Genomic DNA, 13,481 nt, shown 5'->3' with positions numbered 1-13,481 from the left:
CCTGTTCTGTCCATTCTGTCCACCTTAGTCCTAATCAATCGATATTGGTCCTATTCGGTCCATTATGTCTACTTTGGTCCTAATCTGTCCATTCGTTCTTATTCGGTCTACATTGGTCCACTCTATCCTATTCGGTCCACCTTGTTTCTATTCAGTCCTATTTTGTCCATTCGATCCACTTCTTTCCACAATAACAAAGAGTGAGGCATTTATACCTAAATGTCTTCATGAGAAATACTAAGAGGTGCCAATTAATTACATTATAAGAAAAAAAAAAGTAATTTACTAAATAATACTTCATCTATCCCAGTTTGTTTGTCCTCTATTTCATTTTGGGATGTCCCAAAATATTGTCATATTTCTAAAAATAAAAGCCATTAATTTACTAATGTTTCTATTATACTCCTAATTTATTTTCAAAACTATTTGAAAATAAAACGAACAAATATTTAAAAAATCAATTTAATTGGGGCACATTTTTAGTTGCCTCATCAAAAATAACTCTTTTAAAAAAAGTTGATATATTTATTTAAGTGTAGTTTTGTAAACTTATACTTTTTATAAGGCAGATAAGACAATAAATAATGTTTCTTTAAAAATTTTGACTTTTCAAATAGGACAAACAAATTGGGCCCGAAGGAGTAATAAGGTGATGGTTAAATTTATAAGTTTAGAAATAAGATTTTTTTTTAATGGAAAAAAGAGAAAGTGATGAGCTCAAGTTCAGTTAGTGTTTAAAATAAAATTAAATGAACAATTTTGATCTTTAATACATAACTCATTTCATTTACAAGCTTAGGTGTGGGAGGTTTTTTGGAAAAACCTTTATTAACTTAAAAAACAATGTACTCTTGATAATTTTAGCCTTAATTCTTCTCACAACTGAGTCAAACTACATTGTATTTTATCAATAAAGTTGGGTTTAAAATAGGTACTTTCAACCTTAACATGTTTTTTCCCATAATGTAAATGTACAAAAAATGGACAGAATGCGCCGAATGGACTGAAGTGAACGAAAATGGACCAAGGTGGACCGAATGAATCGAAGTGGACTAAATTGAATCAAATGGACCAAGTGGATCAAAGTGGACGAAATAGAACTGAATGGACTGAATGGACTGAATGGGACTAAAGTTTACTGAAGTGGACTAAATAGTACCAAAGTAGACCGAATAGGACCAAAAATGGATAAATTGGACCAAATAGATCCAAAGTAGAATGAATAAGACTGAATGGACCTAATAGCACCAACGTGGAAGGAATGGACCAAATTAGACCAAATTGGACTGAGTCGATTGCATAGGACCAAAGTAAACCGAATAGGACCAAAGCCGACTAAATACGACCGAATGGATCGAACAGAACAAAAGTGGACAGAATGGACCGAATAAGACTAAATTGGATCAAATAGACTGAATAGAATCAAAGTGGACCAATTAAGGCTGAAAAAATTGATCAGAACCAAAGTAGACATAATGGACCAAAGTGGACCGAATAGGAGCTAAGTGTATAGAATAGAGCCAAAGTTGATATAAAAAAGAAAGTTTAGAAATAAGTTTTTTATTTTTATTTTTGAGAAAAGAGTAAGTGATGAGCTCAATTTTCAACCAGTGTTCAAAATAAAATTAAATGAACAATTTAAAATTTTTAATAGGTTGTAACTCAACTCATTTAAAGGATTTTATATATATAAAATTATCACAAATATTTCATAGTAAATCATCCAAGTTATAGAAAATCTATATAAATATATATATGAAAATCAAAGTTTTATAGAATATTAAAAACGAGATTATTTGTTTAATACTAAAACATAAAAACAAACAATACGGATCGTGAGAATTCTATTGTAATTTGCTTTATGATAAATTCAGCAAATTACGGTTGAACCCTTAGCACTCACGGCTCATTCCTAAAATGAGAAAGGAGTGTTTGTACATTTTTTTAAATATATATAAAATGAAGAAGTAAAAAAATTGTAATGACACGTGAGAGGAATTGCACTTATTTATAGGTCTAGCACTCACTACTACTCTCTCTCACTCTCAGCTTTCATCACCCTCTCACTGCAACCTTTCCTTATTTGGCATTATTGACTGAACTCAATGATGAAGGTGCGGATTTCCATAGGAGCAAGGTTCACCACTAACTTTGCTGGATCAACAGGTCCTCCCCTCACTACCTTGGACTCTTCTTCTTCAGAAGCCCCTTCTACTTTCCAGACTAGTCTCTTCCTTTCCATTTCTGTTCTTTCTTGGTTAGCAGATAAACTGGTTTCTGTCAACTTCTTTATCTGAAAAAAAAAAAATCATGCAAAAAGCACACCCTTTAACAAAATATAATTGAACACTCAACAATAACGATGTCATGCAAGCAACTATAGCTTTTACCTTCTTATTTGGGAAAACTTTTTTCAGTTCTACACATGTCATAACTGAAAGATCCTTGTCTTCTCCAACCTTGCATTTGTAACAAATAAAATAAAATCAGAATTTCTAAGTGAGCTTACCTGAGAGACAAGGGCTTGATTAACATTTTAAAGTAGGAAAACTCCAAGTAGATGACTAAACTTAACAGGCAAGAAAAAGAAAGAAACCAGAAACCTCGTATAGGTGTGCCAAACGAAAAAGAACTTTTCCATCTTCCAGTTCCTGCAGTGTTCAACAAAAGGAACAAAGCTTAACTTGGAACCAGAATAATTATAACAATGAAAAGATCAAACTATTTGTGATAACAATTTCAATTAGAGTGCTGAGTTTGACTCCATTAAGGTAGTAGATACATTTTCTCAACAATTGGTTTTCTTCACATTCCTATCTCTTCTCCAACAACTCTGGACAAAAGGATCAAATGAATAGTAGTTAATTAGCAAGGATGAAAGATATAAACCTGGAGGGTTATTATTGCAACATTTTCAGGCAAATTGTAGGAGGGGGCCATCCCATGAAAGGTTGGCAAATGTAACTTTGTCCAATCATGTCCATCCTGCAAAAATATATCATTTTTTGTGAGTTACAGATCTACCAGATGGCGAACTATGCTTCAAGTTCAATTTTTTTTTTTTTTTTCTCTCACCTGCTCAGTGAAGGCTATAAGAAGTGGAGAGTATATCTCCTGACCAAATGATCGACGCCATCTTGCGCCCTCTCCTAAAGGATCAATTCTAAGATAATACTTTCCTACGATCTAAAAAAGTATGTTATTAAGCAAACCACTTGTGAACACATTGTATTCTTGAAACTTAAAAGACCTTAGGGTCAGTTAGTCTGCTCTTACAGTTAGTCCTCTACATTTCTTAGAAATGCAAACTGTCTCATTTAGTGCCTCTCCAACACCTCTTGAATCATCTCGAATCAACCTCCTAGACATAAGGAAAAATCTGATATTAGTTATTCTGGAATTTTGTTTATATAAGTAAGGCAATAATTATCATGGTAAGCATCACAAATAGACAAACAATTAATGATAATGTAGAAGAAGCAAAAGCGAAGGAAAAGGGAAGAAGAGACCTGTGAAGCATCAGTTCTAGTTGCCCATCCCTGATGCTGGATCCCCCCACAGATCGATCCACTAAGACTGAGAGCTCATTGCTGTCGTCTTTAAGGTAAATTCCAAGATTAATCTGAAAGGGAAATAAGGTGGACTATGTGATTTGATGCCTAAATTGGCTGAAACTTTTATGTATTTTGAATTTCAGAACGATGGATAGATGATTATAGATTGCAGTCGCAAAACTGGGTTAGCTGTACAATGTAAGAATAAGCGTTAAGCAAAATGCAAGAAAGCTATATGATTAACTGTAACGACCCTGCCCCAACAATGTAGATATTGTCTGTTTTGGGGCCCATGCCCCTCACGGTTTTGTCCTCCCTCAAAGCAGCAGTGGGGGAAAATGCATCTACACATTGAAGAGAGATCATTCCTTATAAACACATTCTCATGTGCTTTCTTAGGCGATATGGGATTCCATAGAATGCAAGACCCCTCATTTTTGGGTCTCTACATTAACTCTGGTTTGAGTGGCTCTTTTACTTGGACCTAACAAAGCATTGGACTAACACAAGGTTCCACACAGCACTATCTTTTGCAATTAGTGCCTTCCCATGCAATGCAGGAAAATCACTGGTATCAAATTTTACTTATCGAATAATAATAAAGAACAAATGGCACTTCCTCCCCTCTAAAGAACATGATTGAGAGTGAGGTCGTGGGTTCCCCATTCAAAGTGTGTCTGTAGCTTCAAAATAGATAAGAAAAGTCTTCTAGGTGATGGAAGGTAATATAGAGATGGAATTGTAACAAGGTCACAAAATAACCACCGTCAACATACTGATCAAATTATCAAAGCTTGGTATATGTTATTGTAATTTCTGTTCTGAAATCACACAAGCATCTTCCACACCCCCTTTTCCAGCTATCAAAGTACCAGCCGTGAAAGAGATATAGTAATAGTTTATAATTAAATAGAATGGTCAAACTTTGAGACAATAAAATCCATTGGCTCCAGTTATGACTATTAGAAATATCAGTCTAGATTCAATGTACCTTTGTACTGCGCATCATAAGAATTACCATGTAGCTAGCCGAGGGTAGTCTCTCTCTCTCTCCCTCTCACTCTTTCTCTCTCTCTCTCTCTATATATATATATATACCCCAATAGGATCATTGCAACACAACAATTCAATATGGTAAAATTGTAGCCACCAAGGGTTTTTTGTTGTGGACCTTGTTAATTCTATTTCCACTCTCTATTTCTCAATATTCTCTCTCTCAATCTCAATCCCAACACCAATTCTAAAATGACAATTGACAAAGCAAACTTACTGGGTAATAATTTCCTGCAATAGGTTCATTTACTTCCAGGTCCCAATCTTTTCTATAATCTCGAATCTGCAAAACAGCTCAAAAAACAGCATACAACTGCACATTAGTCCTATATGTTTCTTGCAAGACATTAAATAATGCTTTTGAAAAAACATCTAGCCATGGTCAATATCTGCATTAAGTACACACTACATGATGATTTTGACGTCATAAAAGAAAAATATACTTTTGCAAGCATGAACATACCCTTTCAATAAAATCGCGCCCACTAGAATCAGTATAGAACGTCTTGTTGTTTTTCAGTGTTGTTGTAATCTGAGTTACAACCTCCTTGCCAATTTTATCACCAAAAGGTATAGGCCCAACCTGAAAACGAGATTTCTCTTTTACTAAGCTGCTTCAGCATGAAAATTTTTACTTTTCATTGGTAATATAAAAAACTTGTTCACTTAGGGACAAAAGCAATAACTTACCAGGAACTCAACTTCCACATGCTCTTTTTCCTTGTATACTCTGGTGATCTATACATTGTGCAACCATTAATTACTGATAGATCAACAATGAAAAATTCTACTTATCTTTTATTCAACATTTGTATTCTATATATTATAAAAATTATATTCAAGGGTGAGAATATAAATAATCATAAGATCTTATTATTCTTGTACATCATTTCAAATTTAAAATACCTTGTTATTAAGTCTTGGCCTACAAGAAAGAAAAACTGGAACTGATAAATTGAGAGGGAAGGGGGATGGAAAGAGAATTTTGGATTGATTACCAATATTATTAACAGTATTTTTGATGACTTTAATCCCAAGGGATAGCACATTTAGTCAGAGGCGATGCCTCGTGAAACAAAAATCACTAGTTTGAATCTCTTCATCCCCCACCCTTGGGGCATTAGATGCAACAGGAGAATCAAGATAGAGAACTTAGGACTCAACTTCTAGGTTTGCTTGGAGTCAACACTAAGCAAAAGAAAACCTTTAGGAGTCATCACTCAGGGTTGGCTGGAGTTATCACCAGACAATGGAGACAATTTCAATCAAATTTTTATTCATCAAAATAATACCCTCAATAGGAGTACGTTACTTTGCTAATTTAGGATACTAAACCCTAATCCTAGCTAACATATAGAGAATTTTGGATTGATTACCAATATTATTAATAGTATTTTTGATGACTTTAATCCCAAGGGATAGCACATTTAGTCAGAGGCGATGCCTCGTGAAACAAAAATCACTGGTTTGAATCTCTTCATCCCCCACCCTTGGGGCATTAGATGCAACAGGAGAATCAAGATAGAGAACTTAGGACTCAACTTCTAGGTTTGCTTGGAGTCAACACTAAGCAAAAGAAAACCTTTAGGAGTCATCACTCAGGGTTGGCTGGAGTTATCACCAGACAATGGAGACAATTTCAATCAAATTTTTATTCATCAAAATAATACCCTCAATAGGAGTACGTTACTTTGCTCATTTAGGATACTAAACCCTAATCCTAGCTGACATATAGAAACTCTAATTCTAATTCTTGGGAAAACCAAATTATTGAATTATAAAAATACCCAAGTCTTTAAATAAAAATACTACTAATTAACCTAATGAGATACTGGGGCCTGAAATAAAAATGCAACTGATTTACAAAAATAAATAAATAAATAAATACAACTAATTTAAGCATATCAAATAATACTTATACTATCTTTTGTTTTCTGAAACAAATTTAGCTTCCTCTTTTGGTTTACATTTAGACAGAACATAAATTTAGAATTAATTTTCTTTCAAGGATGTACTACCTTTTTTATTCATTAAAACAGTTTTTCCAAGTATATTATTTTGATGCGGCAATAGATGAAGGAAAGAATGAAACAGTAACAAGTTTTACTATTTGTGTCTTAGGATAAACCACCTGATATATCCATGAGTTGATCCTCTGATGTACTTCGTCCAATAAAGGTCCCCGGAAAACAGTAAAAGAAGCCTGAAATTTCAAAACACCATAATTTCTTATTCCATGTAACAAATTTGCTCAAATTATGTATTTCCAAAGAAGATCAGTTACCTTGTTATCAGATTTGATGGGATATGTACCATTTGGCCGAAAGACGTATGCGCCAGAGGCCTTCACCAAATTAAACCGTTTCTTTTAAAAATTTACTATATATAACTTAGATTAATAAAAAGTCGATAAGAGAATAACTGATTAAAGTTTGGAAAACATGAAAGTAGAGATTTTTAGAGAAATTTTGTTTTACCTGAGGATTCACAGTTTGATTTCCCTCATCTCCACGGTAATAGAGATATGATTGTTGTACAGATTCTTTGACCTTTTAATTGTAAAATACCAAATTAGATGCAATATATAAAATGTAATCTTATAAAAAAGAAAGGACCAGCTAGGAAAAAAAATGTAAAATTAAAGTAACTATTGGGAAGATGAAATTTACAGAAGGATAAGTAATTCTAGCACTTCATTAAAGATAGAGGTACCAAATAACATACCAAACTTTTGCTGTTAATATATTGTGCAAGATTTCCTTTATTTCCAGAATAAATAAGTTTCAATTTTCCTGGCCCTACTTGTATTGTACCATCTTTTCTGCTTTCTGACTTGTAATCTTCTCTCACAGAAGTAGCACCTGCAAAAATCAAGTGGGAGAAAAGAACATAAATCTGCATCAATGGTAATGTGACTCTAGGCTTCTCAATGTTGCATGACTAATTTTAGATGGAGAATCAAATGGTTGACCTGCGGATTTGGAACTTGAGACAATGTAAGTGCTGAAACCAAGAGGTGGTACTGTTGCTGAAAATGCGAGCCAATAACTAGGCCTTGTTTTTGGAGATTTACCCAGATATGCCTTAACATGGTACTTCCTTACTGCCACAGAGACATCAAGTAGAGGTAGGAGCTGTGATTCAACTTCTTTTCCACTAGAATCCCAAACAGCCACATTTTCATTGATGACCTATTGCAAGTTGGATAATGTGAGAAGATGCATGAAGAATCAAAGAGTAGTCATGCTTCATCCAAAAACTATATTAATAGACATGCTTTACAGTGTCAATATTTCAATAGGATATAATGGTTCACTGAAAAGAGAACAATTTAACTAAATTCAGTCAAGCCATAATCCCAACTAATTTGGGCTACCAACTTGGATCCTATTATGCCAAATAATTCTGTTTAGGGCAATGTCCCCATTTACCTCTATAACCGAGCATTCCAATCTAAAAACATAGGCTATTAGGTAAGGTTCTCAGTTAGTACATAAATTCATAAGTCATAACTATGCACACACCTATCATTATTAGACTCCCTTTTGCCCATTTTTGTAAATCAATATAATCAGTTTTTTGTACCTAAAATTTCCATCACATCTTATGAACATAGATACTGATTTGCTGTAGTATATTGGCAATTCCTAAGGCTATAATTAGTGGAAAGAGAATGAAAAATAAATGGTCAACATATTTTCACTTAATTTGAAGCATACATGCGTTTTAAAGGCTCATGCTAAAACACATTCATGCAAGCACTGAAAAATACGTAAGTCGCAAATAAAACCATACGCATTAAGTATATGCACTCATGAATAAAATCATGCTTATGTGGCTAATAGATTGCACGTACTTCATCTTTTTTTTCGCGGGGGGGGGAAGAAGAAGCAGGGGATCCATTAGGCCTCAAAGGCAATTGGAAATGACCCCTTGTCTGATAAACCCTCTTTTCTATTAATTTTGTATGGATAATGATCACAACATGGAACAGATAAAAGGAAAATACTCACGGGAATCCTTATAACATCCTTTCTTGTCCATCCTAGAGGATTGTAGACAACAATCACCTAGAAAAATTAATAAATCAGGAAGTAATCAGTCTTAAATGGAGTGGCATTCTTATTTTCCTAATAAATGCATAAACACTCCAACTATAATAACAAATTAAAGAATTCTTCTCACCAGGTTTTTCCCATTTGACAGATCAACTTCTGATGGAGGACAATAACTTATATTCAGCAGTGGACACTGAAATAAAAAGGGGACTAGAATAGGGAATCAAATAAGAATAAATTAGCATGCTGAGAATAAAGGGATGAAGTATACGATTATTTGAACCATCACTCCAAAGTTTCAACAACTTGAGCCAATACAAATAATTACATGATAATAACAAACCAAAATGTTTAATGTTAGCAGGATCATCTAGATACGAAGTAAACTCTACCAACTAGTATGGAATAAAGAATTTTTTTTAATTGCCTGATGAAACTTAGTCTGTGGACTCCAACCAGATTTTGATATCAAGTTTGCAATGCCAGCAAGTGATTCTGCAACCACATTCTCTGCCTGTGAGACATGATATTTCAGATATTTGATCCAAAGCATAAGGAATGCAACTACAAGAAAAATTGACAGATTAAGCCTTAACCTCCTTGTAACCTATTGCAAGTCGTAGTGCATAATCATATGCCACATGCTGCTTCTCTGTACCAGTAACTCCATCATGATGGTTAGCAATTGCTATAGCATCAGCCAAAGAGTCTGTGTTGGGCCCCAATTTATTCCTCCCCTTAAAAAATTCCAATTGCCTTGCTGCCTGTTTTTAGATCAAAGCAGACCAAAATGATGGGAAACCCTTGTATGAGCCTAAGTAATTCTTACTGGCATAAACTAATATAGTTACAGGACTTTACCAAATAGTAGGCACTCATCACTCTAACATAGACTTTGAGGGCAGGCCTACTAGTAAAAAATCCAGTCCAGTAAGCATGTTCACGGTCTGCATATCTGATAAATTTCATTACCAACTTGTAAATACGGATAAACTAATAGAAATAGTTGCCTGTAAGTATTTTGAGTTTCAAAAATTTGAACTCACGGAAAGTAGTCATCAGTCTTGATCGGCCAGGCCTCTCTTGCCGCATGTTTCGCATCAGTATATATTGATGGGGTTGAGTAGAGGGCATTAACACGCCCATCCTACAAGCATCAATACCATTACTTCATTAATATGTAAAACCAAAATATCTCATCATATAATCAAGGACAATTGACTTCAAACTGAAAAACAAAATGCAGGAGGAAAATTGGCTGTGTTTCTCAATGACATAGACAAGAAATAGGACATCAGCTACCAAGATTGTTAAAACCAGCAGCATATGACATTTTAATCCTCTATCTGCCCCTAGGACATATGCTCATGCATATTTTGTGGTGGAATTTAATGACAGGATCATACTTATTTGTAACAGGAGGCCAGATCTCTAGGCCAACAATTGATTGTGAAGGAGTTCTTGGGATCAAAATTTGTTTTTCTTTTTCCCTTTCCAATTGGCTAGGCAGTTTTAAACTTTAATATAAACAGCTCTAGGAAAGCCAAATTGAAAGAACAGAATACACACTATGAGAAAAAAAATTATTAAATTTATGTACAAGTTTAATAAAGCATTTGTAATGATTCTGAAGAGAACTAACTTGATTGACATAATGAATAAACTTGTCCATTTGTTTGAACCATGTATGTGCATATTGGTACTTGAAATCTGTTCCCATGGTCCACATAATATGATTTGTGCGAGTAATGTTAGCCTGAAAAACTCAAAAGAAGTTTTATCAATAAGCCACAACAGATTTGAATTCTTTCTTGTACAAAATTATTGGCAGCAACGGCACAAAGGACAGGAATACAAAATCTTACATAATGTGTTCCTCCTTCAAATTCAACTTTCAACACACTCACACACACACCAACACCTTAAATCTGATATGTTAACTTAGGTTGCATTGAAGAGAATTTATTGTAGATTAAAAAAAAGTTAGAGAATGTCTAGAAACTTATGGCATCTCAATGCACCTTCGTTTATATCATAAAAAGACATGTAGAAGACATTTGTCTTAAATACTAGTATAGTAAAAACAGCACCCAAAACCACAGCGCACAAATATAACACCATCCATCTTACTTGTTTTACTGCAGCAGCTACAAACTCGTTGATGCGCTGAGGAACATTATAGTCAAATAAATTGATGTTATCCTGCAAGTCAAAAGCGCAATATAAATACAGTTAGTACGCAAACAATGATCTACAGCCTATCAGCAACTCCTGACTAAGGACTCACTTGAACAATAGGCGAATCATGGGAATCATCATTCACTTCAAAGTAGAAATCACTGGGAGGTTCATAATTCTCCGGAAATGCACCAGCAAAAATCTATAGAAGGGTGAAAACACAATGAGTTAAGGTCCCTTTCTATTCAGCTCCAGAGCATAGTTTGAACGTTGAAGCAAAAAAAAAAAAAAAAAAAACAAATAAACAAGACTCACTTGTGCAGATGAACCAAAACTCTTAGAGCCCCGCCAGATAACCTCAAGACTTTTCTCATTTTTCCTTTTAGCTCTGTCTTGGTAGTCAATACGCGCAAAGAAAAGAGAGTCAAACCCAACCTACATCAACAAAAGGGTCTCCCCACAATAAGGTGGTTGCAAATGAATGTAGGAGAGCGAGGGACTTCTTTTGTTCAATCAACTTCTAGTATAAGGTTCAAATTGAAGTCTTTCAACCCCCCCCCTCCCCCCCAATTTGTTAGAATAATGGTTGCCTAACAGTTTTAGCTTTTGGAACAAATTTTAATTTATCATGGTATCACATTCGAATCTTGTCATCACTCTACCTCTCATTTAAAAAGTTAAAAATCTAAAGCTTTTGGGATTTGTGGTAGTTTATTATGATGAGTGATAAAAATATACAAATATTATAACCTATCAAATCAGTTAAAAACGTTCACACATAGCAAGCACAAGAGAAGCCATACCTCAGCCCCAAATAAGTAAGCCTGCACTGCAGAATGTCCAAATGGATCAATTTGCCAACCAATTCTTGGAGTTACATTGAATTGTTCTTTGATATATCGATGCCCAAGAGTTGTTTGGTCAATCATGTCAATGTAATGTGAAGTCGCCTCGTCATGCATGCAATAACCTCCATTTCTGCAGCATAAAAATGAAGGATTGACTATCCAAAACAGAAAAGAATCCAGAAGACCGCAATTCTGTTTTTTTTTTTTCCCATTTCCCAATATAAAAGACTTGATTCTAGAAGATACAAATTGTATAAAGTCATTAGGAAAGAATATTGTTTTAATGATTAAATTCATTCTTTTTCAAAAAACCTAGTAATTTATCATGGTATTAAAACAGATGGTCATGTGTTTAACCTATACCATTTCTACCTCTAATATAAAAAATGTTAAAAAACAATGAAGAGAGTATTAGAACTTAGAATATTAATTAAATTCACCATTTCCTAGTATAGCATAAAAGCAGTAATATATCATTACATTAACTCCAGCTGACCAGAGCTGATAAGCTTCTTGACTATACTTTGGATCTCCTCGCTCTGTTCATTCCACCATCGCTGGAAAAATGCCTGTAATATCAGCACAAAGAAGCAATGTCATGAGTTTCACAATCAAGGGGAGTGGGAAAGCAAACTTATAACTTTCTCTGGTAGTTGAAAAACACAGAAATGAGAAATAAATCAACTTTTGATTCTTAAAAACATATAATCATATATTGGTCTGATTTCCCAACATGTGAAAAACTCAGACCATTTAAGTCAAGTGGCAACATTATGCAACTTCACATGCGTTTGATTTTCCTGGGGTCCCATATAATAAACACAATGGTTCTAATATTGAGAGGATATGAATTACTATATATCCTTTTTTCTTTCTTCAATTTTTGTTATATGAGAAACCAATTAATAGAAGCATTAAACTAAGAAATGCATTGATTGCCTGTTCCACAAAGATGAACTTGCGATTCTTGTCAGCCAACAAAGCCGGAACTATAGAATCCAGTATAGCTTGAACACACGCTCCCTGCACAAAATCAACATTGACCATGAAAACCAAAAAAAAAAAAAAAATCCTAGAGATACTATAAATTGAAAAAAAATCTACAATCAAATTCTCAGTGTTCCACATTACATTCCACCAATCACAACTTTTAATGTTGTTCCTTATAAAGTGACCAGATTTTAAAATGGAAAAAAGATTAAATACATGACAAGCAATAATTGATGAAACATAAATTGTAACATAGAGTGGAACAGAGGAATCTTATTACTACATAAATTTATAAAGTGTCAACTTTTTTTAATTCAAACTTGATTGACATTGAGCTGGAAAGCTCCTGGCATAGAGTAACAATTTTCAAATACAACAAAAAAAAAAAGGTAAAATTGTGATTTTATTTAGTATGAAAAAAAAAGAAGCAGAGAAATGGAAGAAGAGAGGTACTTGAATGGTATTGTTGGTGCCAAGGTAATACTGATCAATGGTCTTCAACCATCCGACATCATCGTGAGAGTGAGGGACCAAATGAACATTGAGCTTCCCAGGAACAATGGTCGATGTTGTATTGTACTTTATATACTTGGACTCTGTGCAGTGGAAAACAAAAGCGCTCAGTTCTACTCCTAGGAAGAAAACCAATAACCATGCTCGAAAGGCCATGAATATGTTATTGCATTTGCAGGAGTGATATGAAGTTCAAAGCTAGCTCATCGAGACTTTGGATACATATAGAAGAAGATGTGGATAATGATGTAGGTGAAGATGGAATATCATTGTAGGACCACGTATGA

General features: G+C 34.2%; 1 protein-coding gene across 2 annotated transcripts; it reads right to left on the bottom strand.

Annotated features, from left to right (window-relative positions):
- Positions 1 to 1,752: 1,752 nt before the first annotated feature.
- Positions 1,753 to 13,481, bottom strand: LOC112031042 (probable alpha-mannosidase At5g13980). Of its 2 annotated transcripts, XM_024063721.2 has the most exons (29): positions 13,135 to 13,480; positions 12,631 to 12,714; positions 12,172 to 12,260; positions 11,647 to 11,821; positions 11,159 to 11,278; positions 10,953 to 11,045; positions 10,796 to 10,867; positions 10,308 to 10,421; positions 9,712 to 9,812; positions 9,527 to 9,620; positions 9,262 to 9,429; positions 9,093 to 9,179; positions 8,793 to 8,858; positions 8,621 to 8,677; positions 7,579 to 7,798; positions 7,332 to 7,468; positions 7,085 to 7,156; positions 6,892 to 6,951; positions 6,739 to 6,810; positions 5,298 to 5,345; positions 5,071 to 5,190; positions 4,825 to 4,890; positions 3,510 to 3,622; positions 3,277 to 3,361; positions 3,076 to 3,186; positions 2,890 to 2,985; positions 2,604 to 2,651; positions 2,391 to 2,459; positions 1,753 to 2,293 (listed from the first exon to the last, which is right to left on the bottom strand). In XM_024063721.2, the coding sequence occupies exons 1-29, from the start codon at positions 13,348 to 13,350 to the stop codon at positions 2,090 to 2,092; spliced, it is 3,057 nt and encodes a 1,018-aa protein (XP_023919489.1). In that variant the 5' UTR covers positions 13,351 to 13,480; the 3' UTR covers positions 1,753 to 2,089. The 2 variants fall into 2 exon arrangements, with proteins under 2 accessions (XP_023919489.1, XP_065616118.1); XM_065760046.1 differs by lacking the exon at positions 10,308 to 10,421 and having other exon boundaries at positions 13,135 to 13,481.

The sequence above is a fragment of the Quercus suber genome, unplaced genomic scaffold, assembly GCF_002906115.3.
Source record: "Quercus suber isolate HL8 unplaced genomic scaffold, Cork oak 2.0 scaffold_351, whole genome shotgun sequence".
Classification (NCBI taxonomy): domain Eukaryota; kingdom Viridiplantae; phylum Streptophyta; class Magnoliopsida; order Fagales; family Fagaceae; genus Quercus; species Quercus suber.
This window is presented reverse-complemented; position numbering and strand designations above follow the sequence as displayed.